The 12565-nt window shown below is 49.0% G+C and overlaps 1 protein-coding gene across 1 annotated transcript; it reads left to right on the top strand.

Annotated features, from left to right (window-relative positions):
* Positions 1–1575: 1575 nt before the first annotated feature.
* Positions 1576–12219, top strand: LOC100193996 (putative mitochondrial adenine nucleotide transporter BTL2). The gene is made up of 4 exons (NM_001359362.1): positions 1576–2361; positions 10472–10775; positions 10874–11341; positions 11817–12219. Exons 1-4 carry the CDS (start codon positions 1925–1927, stop codon positions 11883–11885), a joined length of 1278 nt encoding a protein of 425 aa, NP_001346291.1. The 5' UTR covers positions 1576–1924; the 3' UTR covers positions 11886–12219.
* The last annotated feature ends 346 nt before the right edge of the window (positions 12220–12565 follow it).

Here is a 12565-nt window from a genome sequence, read left to right as displayed (position 1 = left end):
CCGCCGTCGTCACAGAGCATGCGGGGCGCCATCATTGCCTATCTGGCGGAGCTAGCCAGATGGGACGCCGGTCTTGTTCTCTGCGGCCCGAGTCAGCTCGGGGTAGGGTGATGATGGCGCTTCCTGTTGACGTGGCTGTCTTGCGCCCTAGGTTGGGCGACGTGGAGGCTCCTCCGAAGCCGAGGTTGAGTCTGTCTTCCGTGGCCGAGGCCGAGTCCGAGCCCCTGGGTCGGGCGAGGCGGAGGTCGTTCGGCAGAGGCCAGGGCGGAGTCCGAGCCCTGGGGTCGGGCGAAGCGGAGTTCGTCGTCTTCTGGGGCTGAGCCCGAGTCCGAGCCCTGGGGTCGGGCGGAGCGGAGTTCGCCGTCTTCTGGGGCTGAGCCCGAGTCCGAGCCCTGGGGTCGGGCGGAGCGGAGTTCGCCGTCTTCTGGGGCTGAGCCCGAGTCCGAGCCCTGGTGTCGGGCGGAGCAGAGTTCGCCGTCTTCCGGGACTTAGCCCGAGTCCGAGCCCTGGGTCGGGCGGAGCGGAGTTCGCCGTCTTCCGGGACTTAGCCCGAGTCCGAGCCCTGGGTCGGGCGGAGCGGAGTTCGCCGTCTTCCGGGACTTAGCCCGAGTCCGAGCCCTGGGTCGGGCGGAGCTTCCTATGGTGCCTTTGGCAGGGCCTGACTGCCCGTCAGTCTCACTCTGTCGAGTGGCACTGCAGTCGGAGCGGCGCAGGCGGCGCTGTCCTTCTGCCAGGCCGGTCAGTGGAGCGGCGAGGTGACGGCGGTCACCTCGGCTCTGCTGGGGGGCGTGTGTCAGGATAAAGGTGTCAGACCACCTTTGCGTTAAATGCTCCTGCGATTCGGTCGGTCGGTGCGGCGATTTAGTCAGAGTTGCTTCTTAACGAAGGCAGGGCCTCGGGCGAGCCGGAGATGTGTCCGCCGTTAGAGGGGGGCCTCGGGCGAGACGGAAATCCTCCGGGGTCGGCTACCCTTGTCCAAGGCTAGGCTCGGGCGAGGCACGATCGAGTCGCTCGAATGGACTGATCCCTGACTTAATCGCACCCATCAGGCCTTTGCAGCTTTATGCTGATGGGGGTTACCAGCTGAGAATTAGGAGTCTTGAGGGTACCTCTAATTATGATCCCCGACAATTACTTTCACAAGTTTCTCGGTTTCGACATACTTCATTTTTACATAAAGATTTGGATATATTTATACTTCTTCTATCCAAAATATTTAGTGTTCTTGTTTTGTGAGAAGCCAAACACGTTTTATTTTAACGATATATAAAACTAAAGTATTAGTATTTTTACTATACTTATGTAAATAGTATATTTATTTATAGATATGAATGTTAACTAACAATTTTTTTAAAAACCTAGTTAAATTTAAGAACGTTTGATGTATATAAAAATGGCATACCGTTCTGCTGCAAAATACCGTACCTCCTGCCCTTCATTCAAATGAGAGGATAAAAGCTAAAGAACAGGAAAATCTTAAAAAAGATCGTCTTCTCTAAAAGTTTAAAAATTAAACTCCGTTCTAAATAAAATACAACTCCACATCGAGCAATCTCGTTCGCTGTTCGTTGGCCTTTCCTGCCCCAAGGGTGCACCGGTGCGGTACAGGCAGGGCGGCAAGATCAACCACCAGCAAATCACAAGAACAAGAGAAGAATCAATCCGACAGCACCCCTCTCCCTCGCATCTACTTGCTCGCCCAGCAGCCGCCCCAACCCTCGCGTCCGCATCGATTCGAGGCAGCTCGCTCTTATATATCCCATTCCGCTCGGTTGGATTCAGCTTCCCCTCGCCCTCCCTCGTCGATAAAACCGATGCACCGTGCCGCCTCGCGAACCCTAGCGGCGGCGGGACGAGGGGAAGAAGGTTACAGGCACGGCGCGTGAAGGGTCCTGTCCTGCCCAGTCCCGTCTGGTCCGCCGCGATGCCGTGGCCCGAGATGTGGCTGCCTCCCGCGGCCGGGGAGGGGGCGGTGGCGGCGGGGCTGTTTCTCGATGGCGTCGATGGGACGGCGCACGGCGCGCTCCTCGCGGCCATGCCCGGGTGCTCCCTGTCGTTCGGGCACCAGCATCGGCGCCGACGTGGGGCGCCGCTGGGGTTTCTGTCGCTGACAATGTCGGTGAAGGGGGGTAGGGGGTTCGCGCCGGCCCCGGTTGGGTTGCTCCCCGACGCGGAGGAGAAGGCCAGGGCGGAGGAGTCGGACGCGCTGGTCGCGGGGAAGAGGGCTGTGGAAGTGGCCGCGGAGGCGGAGGGAGTGATTCTGCTGCAGGAGAAGGAGAAGAAGGACGGTCGTGCTGGAGCTGGAGCGATGAACGTGAGCAAGCATCTCTGGGCTGGAGCAGTTGCTGCCATGATCTCGAGGTATAGCTTGTTGTAGTCTACAACCCAGATTGCATACGCGAGTTAGCAATTTAGCATGATTGCTTATCTAGTGAAAAATGGATGAGTCTTCTTTTGACATTGAACCATAGCTGTTACTTTTGATTGGAATGTTGAAGAATTTGTTTTGTTTGCTAGTTTCTACTTCTCAGGCTCTATGAGGCATCGAGTATGTTGACCTTTAGGCCCAGTTCAGTAAAGTTGTCTTCTACATGTCATAGTTAGTAGTCCATTTAATTAGTATTTGAACAGATGAGTTTTTGTGAAACAGGTTAGGTGAAGTACTTAAGTAGTTACTAGCCTGTTGCCCGTGCTTTGCTACGGTTGTTATATATCATAATAGGTATTGAGATATTTATTCAAATATAATATTGTTTATTTCTGAACATTAAGATACGTGTGGTCTGGTGGTTAGCCCCAAATCTCTAGAGCAAGGGGGTGTGGGTTCGAGTGCTCGCTCTGCACTATTTTTTGCGCGGTGTGGTAGCTGCGCGGGCGGTGGGGTCCCATAAGGCAGTAGCTGAGAGAGCGCTGCGAGGGCGCTGGGCGTGGGGCCCAACAGGGCATGGCGAGGCAGGGCGCGTGGGGTGGGCCCATAATGTCAGCGCGGAGGGTGAAGCCGTGGTAGCACCAGGTGCTTACATTAGGTTTTTAATAGAGTAGTATAGAAGTTGAAGGTCAAGTAACTTAAGCTGTTTATCGCAGTAAGTTGGAAGTTAGAGTTGGCCAAGCTCCTTGATATGGGTGTTCCCGATTATAGGAACGAGTTCCCGGCCGCAGCCCAGATCTAGTAGGCTGGGGCGGCACCGGAAGGGCTCGCCGGCGACCTATGGTAATGGTTGGCGGAACCACCGGCCGTTTATCGTCGGCAACGCCTGCTGCTGAATTGGTGGAACAATAACGTTCCTTTTCTCTCTGCTGCCCCTCTCTCCTTTATTCCAAATCCTTGTTCCTAAACATAGGAACTAGGGAGCAGTATAATGCTCAATAAGGTAACTAATACTACCATTACAAAATTGAGGGATACTTGCTGCTAAATAAGCCGCAGCTGATTACTTTCCTAATCTACTGTTTCCTAAAATATACCCTGTTCGGCTGGGCCATATCAATACTCCCCCCCTCGACAACAAGCTTGTCTTCAAGCTTGAAATCTGGGTGTGCACGCCGAAATTCCAGGGCATCTTCCCACGTAGCCTCTTCAATATCCTGTCCTGTCCATTGGATCAAGAACTGGCGATGACCTTGAAGGAAGCGCTGAGCCAATATGCTGTAAGGAACCAACTGTGCAGATTCCGAAGACAGATAAGAAACATCAGCCGGTAGATCTGGAGCCACGACCGGAGGAGTGCCTTTAAAGGGTTTCAACATGGAGACATGAAAAACATCATGAATTTTGGCCGTGGTTGGAAGAGCTAGGCGATATGCCACCTCGCCCACCTTGCTGACCACTAAATAAGGACCAAAAAATTTGGGCGCTAGCTTGTGATAGTGTCCCTGTCTCACTGAAAGTTGGCGATGGCTCTGAAGCTTCAACCAAACCCAATCACCCACCGCATAAGTAACCTCACGGTGATGATCATAACGTTGTTTCATCCGGTTATGGGCGGTCAACAAATGATGACGAGCTCGATCCAATAAGGCATCCCGATCCACTAACCTGCTATCAACAGCATCTACCAGAGTGGTGCCCTGGCTGGAAGGAACCAATGGAGGGGGTTTGCGACCATAGACCAATTCAAAAGGAGTCATCCGAAGTGCCGAATGATACGAGGAATTGTAACAAAATTCCGCCCAAGGTAACCATTGAACCCAAGTGGATGGTCGCTCCGTGGCTAAACAACGAAGATACATCTCAATAGTACGATTCACCACCTCTGTCTGGTCGTCCGTCTGAGGGTGATATGAGGAAGAGGTGAGGAGCTTAGTAACCGGGAACTGGGAACTTGGCCACGTTCCTCGTTCCGGGAACGTTCGTTCCGTTCCGGGAACGTGGGAACAATCTCGTTCCAGTAGTGTTAAATCTTAGTTTTAGTAGCGTACCGCGTACCACGTTCCCGTTCCTCGATCCCATCGATCCGGGAACCTGGTTACTAAGGTGAGGAGTTTTGTGCCGCAACGCTTAAAAAGATTCTGCCAGAAGGTGCTAGTGAACATCAGATCGCGATCGGACACAATAGACTCGGGCACCCCATGGAGCCTCACCACTTGGTCAAAGAACATATCCGCAACCGCAGATGTTGTAGCAGGCCGCTTGATAGCAATAAAATGACCATATTTGGATAAACGATCCACCACGACCAGCAGAGCTGACTTCCCTTGAGACTTTGGAAGTCCTACTACGAAATCCATGGATATATCTGCCCAAATGTGTTGCAGTATTGATAATGGTTGCAGAAGACCAGCATGTGCTAAGGTACTAGCTTTATGCTGCTGGCAGACAACACACTGGTGAATGTATTGCTCCACCGACCCCCGCAGGTTCTCCTAGAAAAAACTTTGCTTAATACGATGCAGTGTTTTGTGCACTCCTTCATGGGTCACATTGTGGTAAGCAGCCACCACCTGGGAACGAAGGGAAGAGGTTGCTGGAATGAATAACCGGTGTTTGCGAAAGACCAGGCCCCCATGTGGTGGACCAAATGTGTGCGGCGGTTGTCACTGAGTTGCTGGAATCAGACTCCTCCTGTGAACCCTGACCTCGAGCAAGAAGCTGTGCACAACGTTGTTGAATGGCAGGATCCTGTCTCAGCTCAGCTTCCCACCTCTCCCGGGATGATAGTGTTGGAGCTGAAATAGCTGCACAAGTACTCACTGGATTATGGAGGTGAGATAGTGCGTCGGCGACCACATTTGCCCGTCCTGGTTTGTATTCCACAGAGAAGTCAAACCCCATCAGTTTGCTAAGCCAGTGCTGTTGCGGTGGAGTTACTAGAGCTTGATCCAGCAGGAATTTCAGACTGGCATGATCTGTGCGGACCACTAATGGGTGCCCCCATAAATACGGTCTCCAATGTCGAATGGCCTTGGATAACCCAATTAATTCCCTTTCATAAGCTGCGAGTTTCACATGACGATCTGCCAGTTTCCGACTATAATAAGCCACTGGATGTCCTTCCTGTTGGAGCACGACACCAATCCCTGTGCCAGAAGCATCACATTCCACCACAAAAGGAACAGCGAAGTCCGGAAGGCGGAGGACTGGAGCCGTCTGAAGAGCTTGTTTCAAATGTTGAAAGGCAGTTGTAGCAGCTTCGGACCAGTGGAACTGTTGGTGGAAAAGAAGAGTAGTGAGGGGTTCTGCAATCGAAGCATAATGATGAATAAAACGTCGGTAAACCAGTCAACCCCAAAAAACTCTGGATATCTGCCACTGACATAGGAGTAGGCCAACGATCCACATCTTGCACTTTGTTCGGGTCTGCCTCTACTCCCTTGGCTGAAATGACATGTCTGAGATAACCCACCGTATCTTGAGCAAAGGCACACTTGGACTGTTTAAGGTACAGCTGATGATGACGAAGCTGAGCTAAAACTGAGGCAAGGTGTTGTAGATGATCCTCCCAGGTTCGACTGTATACAAGAATGTCGTCGAAGAAGACCAATACAAATTTGCGAATGAACTTAGAGAGCGCTTCATTCATCAAGGCCTGGAAGGTCGAAGGAGCATTACACAGTCCAAAAGCCATGACCAGGAATTCAAAATGCCCATGGTGAGTGCGAAAAGCCGTCTTTTCCACATTTGCTTGGTGCATCCGAACCTGGTGGTACCCTGATCGCAAATCCAGTTTGGTGAAGAATTGAGCCCCATGCAGTTCATCAAGCAATTCTTCTACTACTGGGATTGGGAATTTATCCTTAATAGTCGTGGCATTCAACTCATGATAATCCACACAAAAACGCCAAGACCCATCTGCCTTGCGCACTAAGAGCACCGGTGAAGAGAATGGAGAACGACTAGGCCGAATGATACCTTAGGCTAGCATCTCAGTACATTGACGCTCAATTTCATCCTTCTGGCGGTGTGGGTACCGATAGGGTCGGACAACCACTAGATCCGACGCTTCCTTCAAACAAATGCGATGATCACACGGACAGGAGGGTGGCAGGCCCTGTGGCTCTTGAAAAAGATCCTTAAATGTATCCAGGATTCCCTGCAGACGAAGGTCATGTCCAACTTCCAAACTGCGTAACTGAACTGACTTCCCATGATGTAGAAGGCCTTGCAAACTGACATGTCCACCCTCGAGGAAAAAATACATTTGGAGGGAGTCAAAGTTCCAGCTGATATCACCCAATTTCTGGAGCCATTGCACCCCGAGAACTGCATCAAACCCTTCCAAGGGAATCACCAAGAAGGAATCCGAGAAGGAATGATCCTGTATACCAAACTGAACGGCCGACAGACGCCCCAGACATGGCAATCGAGCTCCATTGGCCACCTGCACCTGCTGCTTGGTTCTTGACAGTTGTGGAATCTGGAGTAAGGAAGCCGCATGGCTGCTAATGAAATTGTGTGTGCTTCCACTATCCACCAAGCCCACTAGTCGCTGTTGCCCCATAACCAGAATGACCTGCATTGTGCGGCTGGCCTTCAACCCATGCATGGCTAGCGCAGAAAGGGTTGGTTCCTCCTCAATCACATCATCCTCGTTGAGCACTTCGAGATGAAACAAACGCTGGCAGCGATGTCCCCTCGAGTACACCTCATCACAGTTGTAACAAAGACCCTTCTCCCTGCGTTCAGACATCTCGGCTGAACTGAGCCGACAGCGGTATGGAGGTGCAGATGAGGCCGTCACATAGGCTTGCGAACCCACTGGTACAGCTCGCCCTCCCTTTGTTTTGACCCCCACAGATGCTGTAGGAAGTGTAACGACAGATGATGCTGTTTGCCGATTACCCGCCGAAGCATCCGAGCTCCCTGCCGATGGCGAACTGCGAGCCTGTCGGGATCGAGTGGCCTGGGTTACCTTGGCAAGTCAGAGATCTTCCCGCCTTTCCGCTTCATGAGCCAATCCAATGGCATCAGACAAATCTCGAGGTCGATCTCGACGGACCTCGGCCGATAAGGTGGGGGATAATCCGGCAGTAAACAACTCGATTTGATCTTGCTGCGACACCCGTGGTGCGCGCGCCAGCAGTCGCTGAAAGTCCCTCGCGTAGACCTCTGCCCGGTTGTTGTGCTGCTTCAAATTGGCCAAATCTCCCAACGGACCAGATGTTGAATGGCGCGTAAAGCGCTGCAGGAATGTCGCATAAAATTCTGGCCATGAAATGAAGCGATCTTCAGTCTCCCAGTTGTCCAACACCTCCTGCGCTTCTCCACGCAGGTGCATGCCCACCATCTCCACCCACTCCTCCTGGGGCACTGCGTGCAGGCGGCCATACCTCTCGCACTGGCGGAGCGAGAGCATAGGATCCTCTCCGCCATCGAACAACGACAGTTCGTAGCGCGGCGCGTGTGACCCCCCACGGCGACCACCCCGCTCATTGCCACCCGCTTCCTCGTCGCGGCCCTCCTGGCGTCGGTGTGGCGGCGGGCGCCTCCCGTCACCAGTCTCGGACGCCGAGTCAGCGACCATCTTGGCGAGCTCGGCCATGGTGGTCTGCATATCCTTCACGGCGATCGCCAGTTGCGCCACCGAAGACTCCAAGCTGCCCACCCGATCTTCAGCGGAAGCCATGGAGGAGGACTCGCCTGAATCCGATACCAGTTGATATGGGTGTTCCCGATTATAGGAACGAGTTCCCGGCCACAGCTCAGATCTAGTAGGCTGGGGCGGCACCGGAAGGGCTCGCTGACGACCTATGGTAATGGTTGGCGGAACCACCGACCGTTTATCGTCGGCAACGCCTGCTGCTGAATTGGTGGAACAATAACGTCCCTTTTCTCTCTGCCGCCCCTCTCTCCTTTATTCCAAATCCTTGTTCCTAAACATAGAAACTAGGGAGCAGTATAATGCTCAATAAGGTAACTAATACTACCATTACAATTGAGGGATACTTGCTGCTAAATAAGCCGCAGCTGATTACTTTCCTAATCTACTGTTTCCTAAAATATACCCTGTTCGGCTGGGCCATATCACTCCTTTACCATATCATGGAGAAACTGGTTTCATAAAATTAGAACCCAAATGGAGCCACAATTCTAGAAATAGGAAAATAAAACTTGCATAGGTTAATAAAAATTGAGAGTGATACTCTTGAGTCTTGACCACACACATAATCTTGTTTTGTTTCCGCAGGAAGTTTTTTTTATCCAAGTTGACATTGTGTGGTTTTAGTAGTTTTAAGTTTGCATGGTACTTCAGATCTTAGAAGCCAAGAACGTGGAACTTGTCCACGTTCCTCGTTCTGGGAACGTTTGTTTTATTCCTGGAACGCGAGAACAATCTTGTTCCTGTATTGTAACGTGTTCCCGCTCCTCGATCCCATCAATCCGGGAACCTGGTTACTAAGCTTCATATAGTTATTCACTATAGAACTGTTTGATTGTGAATTCTTGCTTTCAACCTTGGAAGAAGGGAACTGATTTTGTTGGATTCAATTTGGCTGCTTTGAGGTTTAATTAGTTTGTTCTGTTTTGACATATTGGAACTTTTTCTCTTTTTTCTTAATCCTTTTACTATTGCCGCTGCCTGAGAAATTGGATGTTGTATATCCTTGTTTCATGGTTGATGTCTATTGCTAATTCTAGATTTAGAAGATTCACAGCATATGCATGATCGACCTCTGGGTAATTATATTAGCTTGAGTGCTTGAGGAGGTAAATGGATGATAAGTGACGCATCCAAGAATACCCAGCAATTTGCTGGTTCCTGGAAGTGGGATATCCACTGACATTGTTATTTATGAAGATCTTTGTATGCATGTTCATTGTTCTATTTCGGCTGATTGTGTATTTACGAAGATATTTGTATGCTATGGCCCTGTAATTCTTAGAAGAGGAAACCAAAAGAAACAAAAAAATGGTAAAAACTTTGTACCCAGTTCCATGTGCAGTTGTTACTGGCAACCAGATAAGCTTTATGATCCACTGATCCATTCCGCTTCCATGACTAGCGCTCCCTCCGTCCAAGAGTCTAAATCGCCTAAGCAAAAATTGTTTTTCCAATATACTACGTCATCTAATCTGCTCGTCTTCTAGTTTTGCTATGTTCCAGTGATTTTGCTATTCTGCTCGTCTTCTAGTTTGTCTATTTGTCGGTGGCTTTGCAATTCTGTTGCTCTGAATGTCGCGTGTCTTGCCTCCTGTCTGGAGTGCAAATCCTGTAATAAACAAAATTTGTGGCTCCTGTCGGGGCATGTGGCGTGATGCGTCAGGTCGTTTCTTTCCTCTATCGAGTTAGCTCGGTATTGTAGGGGGGTTCCTGATGTAGCGTTTCTGGACTTGTTGCCTGTCAATTGGCCTGGTTGCTTATGGATGTGATCCTTGTAATGAACTCTTTGTTCCTATTTCTTAATGAAATAGGGGGCTCTGCCCCGCCGTCAAAAAGATGTAATCACCTCCCTTCCCATTTTCTTCGGCTCCCGCACGCGTGCTGCTTTGTATGGAATGCTGAATTGCTGATCGAATACAACACCATGATCTCCAGTTAGCCTCAAATACTGCTCTGTTATCCATCTATTCCGAATAAGCCAAGACACCACAAAGCTACCGTCGCCATCGCATAGCCGTGCCACTGAGTCGCATAGTTCACTACTGCATTGCGCCGTCCACGTGTTGCTCTACCAAGACCCCGAGCCACCGTGCTGTTCTTCTGATTCAGGCAATGTAATTTTGATCAATGAGCAGGAGTTGCAAATGGAACAATACATGCCGACTGGTTTGATGTTGCGCGCGGCTGGTGCAATTCTTTCTGGGAGTGAGAATGTGCGGGCGAGGAGTTGAGCCGTGAGTGGACAATGCACGAGCTGGATACGGCGTGTTAACAGAGTTTCTGTCTGTGTTAGCGTGTGGTAGTGTTGGGAAACTGAACATGCATCAATCTGTTAAGTAAACAACAGCGATTATTGTATCACTCCAGCTATATAGTTCTTTTTTATTACGAGAGTATGAGAGATTCTTCCATAACTTTTATATTTCATGCAGAACAGTTGTTGCTCCTCTTGAGAGGTTAAAGTTGGAGTATATAGTTCGTGGTGAGCAGAGGAATCTATTTGAGCTTATGCATGCTATTGCAACAACACAAGGGTTGAAAGGCTTTTGGAAAGGGAACTTTGTCAACATCCTCCGCACTGCTCCATTCAAGGCAGTCAACTTCTACGCATATGACAGTTACAGAAAGCAACTGCTCAAATGGTCTGGTAACGAAGAATCTGCAAACTTTGAGAGATTTATTGCTGGTGCTTTTGCTGGTGTTACAGCAACGATTATGTGCATACCTATGGATACAGTAGGTTTTTTAAAGAATTTGTACCACATATTTCTTTAATCTTTTACTTTGTTGTCATCTTTCACTGACTATTACCTGATTTGAGCTGTTGGTTTCAGATCAGGACAAAGATGGTAGCTCCTGGTGGTGAAGCTTTAGGCGGGGTCATTGGTGTTGCCCGCCACATGATCCAAACTGAAGGATTCTTCTCGCTGTATAAGGGATTGGTGCCTTCTCTTATCAGCATGGCACCCTCTGGCGCTGTATTCTATGGAGTGTATGACATACTGAAGATGGCTTATCTGCATTCTCCTGAAGGAAAGAAAAGGGTATCGATGATGAAGCAACAAAAACAAGAGACAAATGCATTGGATCAACTTGAACTGGGTACTGTGAGGACTTTACTCTATGGGGCCATTGCTGGTTGCTGTGCTGAAGCTGCTACATACCCATTTGAAGTGGTCCGTAGGCAGCTACAGATGCAAGTAAAAGCAACCAGAATGAATGCGCTTGCAACATGCCTTAAGATTGTTGACCAAGGTGGGGTACCAGCACTGTATGCTGGTCTAATCCCCAGCTTGTTACAGGTATGTATTCTTTCAGCAGAGAACCTACTTCCACATATATGTAGGGGCCAGGTTAGCATCCATAGTATTTTAAGAAGTCTTCAGAGGTATACTCTAGACCTACCAAATTTCACTTGAAGTATATCATCGATTGCTTCAAGCTTATGGTCGAAGTAAAAAATCAGCTGAATACGAATCTGTTCATATAACTTTTGTATGCTAACTTGCTAAGCAGTAAATAGTATGCATGCATATACTTCGACTAATTATTGGTCACATTCATGACGTGTGACTTTTTTGAATCCTAAGCTATGAAGATAGTGTATATACTTCATTTGTTAATGTATCAAGTTAGCAATAAGGAAACATATTAGCAGACTGCATGAACTTAGAGATCTGCATGTATCATTTTGATCCTACTATTCAGTGTGATAAGTGTATGCTAGTCTGTTTCAGATTGCCTTAAGTTTCTGGTTTTCTTTCTACTTTTGTTCAGGTTCTACCATCAGCATCGATCAGCTATTTTGTTTATGAGTTAATGAAGATAGTTCTGAAAGTGGAGTGAATACAAATTCATTGGTGAGCCTACAAGCAAGTTCAAATGGCTACCACGTATCTTGATGAAATTGCCGGGCATCCCCAGTAACTTATGCTGTGAGGGTAGTTTCAGGTTGGTAAAATGGTTGTTCAGCTGAAGCTTTGCACACTAGTTGACTAAATTGCACACGCGGTCCTATTCGAGACCCGATTCAGTGGCTTAATAGAAGATTGTTCTCTTCGACTCCGTCCTAGGGAAAACATCTCGGCCCTGCCCAATTTCCGTTGACAAATTTTACATACTTTATCGTTGATGTATGTGACACATTGACAGCAAGCCAGAGTGACATTTGAGTGATTTCAGTTGTGACTTTCTAATTCACAGTTGAGATAGGGATTGGGACATATATACAGGTATTAGATGTGATTGTAGTTGACGCACGTTGGGTCTATGTGCAGTTTCGTGATCTTGACCTGTGAGCGTCGGGTACTTAACGCTGCCACGCTTTGCAGTTGGCGGATAGAGAGGCACGGCCGACGGGTGATTAAGGACCTGTTTGAACCCATGAGTAAATATTTCATAGTAGCCTCATTAGACCGTAGATCTCTCTTGGTATATCCAGACAATAGGTAGGAACATAAACTGAAACATTCTGGAGCTACAAAGATAGTTATTAAATTGTTAGCACCACATAAAAACATTCCACT

This window comes from Zea mays, chromosome 1, assembly GCF_902167145.1.
Source record: "Zea mays cultivar B73 chromosome 1, Zm-B73-REFERENCE-NAM-5.0, whole genome shotgun sequence".
In the NCBI taxonomy this organism is placed as follows: domain Eukaryota; kingdom Viridiplantae; phylum Streptophyta; class Magnoliopsida; order Poales; family Poaceae; genus Zea; species Zea mays.
This window is presented reverse-complemented; position numbering and strand designations above follow the sequence as displayed.

Bases quoted from the DNA above. Each gene is read 5' to 3' on its own strand.
- LOC100193996 (NM_001359362.1), top strand. From the start codon at position 1,925: ATGCCGTGGCCCGAGATGTGGCTGCCTCCCGCGGCCGGGGAGGGGGCG. The intron at 10,776-10,873 runs GTAGGTTTTTTA...TGTTGGTTTCAG, and splicing joins TGTGCATACCTATGGATACA to ATCAGGACAAAGATGGTAGC. The intron at 11,342-11,816 runs GTATGTATTCTT...ACTTTTGTTCAG, and splicing joins TAATCCCCAGCTTGTTACAG to GTTCTACCATCAGCATCGAT.